General features: G+C 42.0%; 1 protein-coding gene across 1 annotated transcript; it reads right to left on the reverse strand.

The window, feature by feature from the left end:
- Window positions 1-1323: 1323 nt before the first annotated feature.
- On the reverse strand, window positions 1324-4492 carry LOC125747263 (uncharacterized). Its single transcript, XM_049022259.1, has 5 exons — window positions 2916-4492; window positions 2758-2814; window positions 2491-2637; window positions 2180-2418; window positions 1324-2014 (listed from the first exon to the last, which is right to left on the reverse strand). The coding sequence occupies exons 1-5, from the start codon at window positions 3007-3009 to the stop codon at window positions 1616-1618; spliced, it is 936 nt and encodes a 311-aa protein (XP_048878216.1). The 5' UTR covers window positions 3010-4492; the 3' UTR covers window positions 1324-1615.
- Window positions 4493-4765: the final 273 nt, after the last annotated feature.

Below are 4765 nucleotides of genomic sequence, written 5' to 3' on the forward strand. Positions count from 1 at the left end.
AATAAACATGTTTTAAAGGTTTTTTTTTTTTTAGATATTGTCATTTTCAAATCCATACAAATGCAAATGTGATTAAAGAAGAATAGCAACAAAATAAAATTAAATTTTAGACGCTGTTCACTGGTGAATTGTGCTATTTTTAGAACAGGTCCGCGGGCGACTCATGTGGTGCTTGGGGGCATCCAGGTGCCCGCGGGCACCATGTTGGTGACCCCTGCTCTATACAATCTGCCAGAGTTTAGGAGTCATTTCCGGGTTTCTAAAGGACATGTGGAGGTATGTACGGCATTTTGAGGCTACTTTATTGTTATAGTTTATTATAACAATGTTTCCATGTTATCAATGACCTGTTTTCTCAGAGATTACACTTCCTACGGCGGCTGAAACGGGCGAGGCTCCTCCCTTCCATCCTCACCACGTTCCATAGAGGCACCATCGACGTTATTCTGACCAGCTGCATCAATACCTGGTGCGTCAACTGCATCACATCCGATTGCAAGTGCCTGCAGAGGATAGTGAAAACAGCAGAGAACACTATCGGGGTGCCACTTCCTTCACTACAGCACACATTTCACAAGCGCGGTGTTCACGAGGCTTGCAGCATTGTGCAGGATGCCTCACATGGACTGTTCACTCTCCTGAGGAGAGGAGATTCTGCAGCATCAGACGCAGGTCTGCCAGGTTGGAGGACAGTGTTTATCCCCAGACTGTCAGGCTCCTCAACACCGCTCACCCCCTGGGATCTTCTACACTGCCACATTCACCTCTTTAACTTGCACACATGCACAGCCACTTTACTGTAATGTCCAGTTTGCACAAAGACCAAAAGTACTGGAAATCACACATCACCTTTAAATATCACTTGCACATTGCATTTGTCACTTTGTCGTGCCTGCGATATGAAGAATCATCATTGTTCTGTACTGTTTCTATCGTTACTCTTTAGCTGTGAAACATTCTGACCTGTCAGCTGTTTACACATGTTCTTAAATATGTAATCACACACTGCTTTCAGTACTGCAAGTCATGCTGCTATTCTGATAAATGTGATGTACATATATTAGGACCATACGTTGTAGTAATCTACACATTACTTGCTATATGCCACATTCCTGCTATTTTTTGTCTAGGTTTGCAGTCTTTGTCTTTGCAATATTGCGTTTTTTTTTTTTTTTTTTGTTCTAAGTATTTGTCACACTGTAGACCCTGAGCTGTGCCATTTCATCTCACTGTATACTTCTACAAGGTTGAGATGACAAAGTTAACTTTGACAAATTTGCCATTTTGGTATTGGACTGTTTTAAAGGGGGTGACGGCAACATGTAAATCAAGTGCATTTTTATTGTTGTTCATGCAGACATTGTGTGAACTTTTGCATCGCACCTTGTAATTTACCTTTTAATGGCAGTGTCTCACACTCCAGACCCCTGCCGTACCTACCTGGTGCAGGTCATGGAACCTGGGAGCCACGAAACCTGGCCAAATCCGCAGGAAATCTCAGTAACTATTGGTCCCTAGAGATCTAGACTGACTAACCAACTGCTGTCTTTAATGTAAATGTTATGAGAACAGAACACCCAAAGAGAATGATGATGCGTGACACACAGTTTTTTTTTTATGTGTGCTGTACATTCTGCAAGAGTTTAACAATTTCTTGTCGGCCTTTAGCAATCTCCTGCAAGCTCTTTGAAATTTGCCCAAGACTTGTGAGAACTTTCTTCTCAAAGCTTCTCCTCCTCCTCTCCTTCAGCCTTCTGAACCGCTCCAAATCTGGGCGCACAAGGGACTCCAGCACAGCAGTTCTCCGGTCTGCATGGGTTTCGTATGACTCAAAGAATGATCCAGCCTGACTTGCTGGTTTCCTACCCGTGGCCCCGTCTGTAGCTGTTTTTTTGGTTAAAACAGCAGGATCAAGCTCTGGTGCTGAAGGCTGGGGGGTAGAGAGGGGTGTGGAGGTTACTGTACCCTCTGGGACACCCCCAACTCCTGACTGGCCAAATATTTCATCCATAATCTGTGAAAACAAAGACAAGTTTAAGTCCAGCAAAGTGACATTAGCTTGCAATTCTGTAGTGATTGTTGGAAAACTCATGCTACATGACCTAATTAGTAGTGTACAGTAAAAAAATGGCATAATGTTAACATTAATATCAAGACTGGTAAACATTATTCTACTTACTGTGTAATAGTCCCAGCTGATGCTTGCCTCTCCAGTGGTCTGACATCTGTCTTTGACCCTTTTGTAGGTCGCCAACATGTTAGTAATTTTCTTCCTTATCTGCTCCGCTGAGCATTTGTGGTCCCTTTGTAACATGTCTTTATAGACTCTTTTATAAAAAGCTGGCTTATTTGTGTTGTAAATGGAGTGATGTTTTTTTATTGTTGCAAGCAGAAAAAGTGTGAGCCGGTGTTTCAGTTCTGAGAGGAAAAGATTGTACTGTCATTTCACAGTGTAAAATTTAATTGTGATTTTTCAAATAGGCACTATACCTGGTTGTGACTCTGAAATGCCCCGATTTGAATTCTCCTCCACAGCACTAGGACCTGCTGAGTGTGCTGCTGGTGAATGGATATGCATGCCAAGGTTCAGGGGCCCAGGTGGGCTTGCAGCAGTGGGTCTTGGGGACGCAGATGGTGCTGGAAGAATTAAAACAGGAGGCAGAGCAGATGATGTGGTAGTTATGACTATACTCTTTGACTGGCCTCCCATTGTCTAATAATGTGGTTTGATAAAACAAATACGAAAATAAACTTTACCTTGCAACATTGCAGATAGTCTAACCTGATGTGCTAGACTAGCCAAGCACTCCTTATCTGGGGAGGAAAAGCACACAACCAAAGAGGTATTGACAATAGTGTTTGACCCAACTTGCCTTAAACAAGCATTAGCAAATGAAAGATTACTGTGTACTCACCAGTCCTTAGCCTTTCTGCAACATCTTTGGGCACATGCAGTACCAATGAGCCTTGAGAATCAGTTAGTAAGACTGGAACGATTTCAGTTGCCATGGTTCAAGTAATGTATATCTGGAGGTTTAATATAGGCTTAACCATCTACCCAGAAACACACAGCATCTGTTCCACTGCAGAAATGCGTAATCTTAATGCATAAATTTAATGAAACTATTCATTAAAGTTAACTGGACAGAAAATGGATGCGTTCGACTTAACACAGCCGCTTACAGCGCTGGCTTAAAGCAAAGCATTCTGGTCCGGAAGCGATGCATCGTGGTTAGTTTTTTTGTGTGAAAAAAGCGGCGATTGAAAAACGTCACCACGCGTCACCATATCACATGGTACAAAAACCTCGCGAGAGCAAGAAGACGATCGTGCAGCATAGAAATAGTACATGGAAGTTAGTTGTCTATTTATTGTTAGTTACTGTAATGTTGCGCTGCTTTATTTGTTTAATCGTCTAGTCTGTAATGAAGGCATTCAAGTAAGAATCGCATTGTATTCAGTACATGACAATAAAAACTTGAAAAATTTATTTCGAACTTGAATCCTTGAAATAAATATTATAGTACAGTACTTGATATTGATTCCTGGCAGCTATGTTTTTACACAGGGTCATTATACGCAATAGTTTTTTTTGTCCCACTGCTGCCATTGCAGGCAGGTCTCGCACACTACGAGGAGTAGAAGTTGTCCGGCTTGGCTGCAGTCAGTTTATACTCCAGCCCTGCAGCCGCCGGCAGATCGCGCTCCACGTCACCTCAGCTGCAGAGACATAATAGCCCAAGTCCAACGCACCCAATATGTGATTCTGCCTTTATGGAGCTGGTCAAGGGCTCCGTCGGGGTGAGACCCAGCAACTGGATAGAACATGCGCTGAACCCTCCCCCCCGAAAAAAACCTTGCAATTGCCTTCACGGAAGAAATTTATGTACATCCTGGACGATGCTGGGAGGGGTGGGTGTTGCAAAAAGGAACACAACAGCATCAGTCCTCCTAAATTTATACTCAACATAAAGCTGTAATTTCGTAATTTCCTTTCCGCTGTATTTACTAAAATAGGTCGATTTTACTAACGTTCTACTCTGCGTAGTAGACCACGTTAACCAAAGTCTAGGTATGGAAAAGGGTGATTTTCTGTGTGTGTTTTTTTAGGAATTATCTCAACTCGATTTTAAGACGTAATGCGTACACTGCCCCTTTAGGATATGATTGTTAGTATCATTCACGGAAATGAAGCAGAGTAAAAGAATTATTATGGCAAGATCACTTAGAGACCACAGATATCTGATTTATATTCTTTTAATTCCACCTATTCCAGTATTTAAACAGAGCTATATACCCTTAAACTGAGGTTTCCTCCTTTTCATCTTTTTTGCATTACCAGTGATAGCCAATAGCTATATGTCTATGAAGAATATCCGGCCCCTATGAAACAAAACCTGCCATTTAAAGTTAAGTTTTGATCTTTCAACTTTTGCTGACTATCTCACCTTCCCGCCCTAAAAGTGTCAATGTTCTTAAGACGGGATGTCGTTTCATACTTACTCCCTGAAGGGTATTGTCATTGCTGATTTGCATAGCAATTCTTCTCCTGTAGCAGATGCTGGGGAATCCCATCGGACAGCATGGTGGACTGATGCCAAACGAACATATAGCTGTATGTCTTTATCATGTATCGTGCTGTTATTGTGTGTAGGCAGTGTATATGAGCTGGAAGTGTCATTGGCATTCGTCAGTAAAAGTAAAAAACAGTTACAGACTAATATATATGAATAATTTTCTCCACATTTTCTCGAACAGGACGCAA

This window comes from Brienomyrus brachyistius, chromosome 1 (assembly GCF_023856365.1).
Source record: "Brienomyrus brachyistius isolate T26 chromosome 1, BBRACH_0.4, whole genome shotgun sequence".
Taxonomy (NCBI): Eukaryota; Metazoa; Chordata; class Actinopteri; order Osteoglossiformes; family Mormyridae; genus Brienomyrus; species Brienomyrus brachyistius.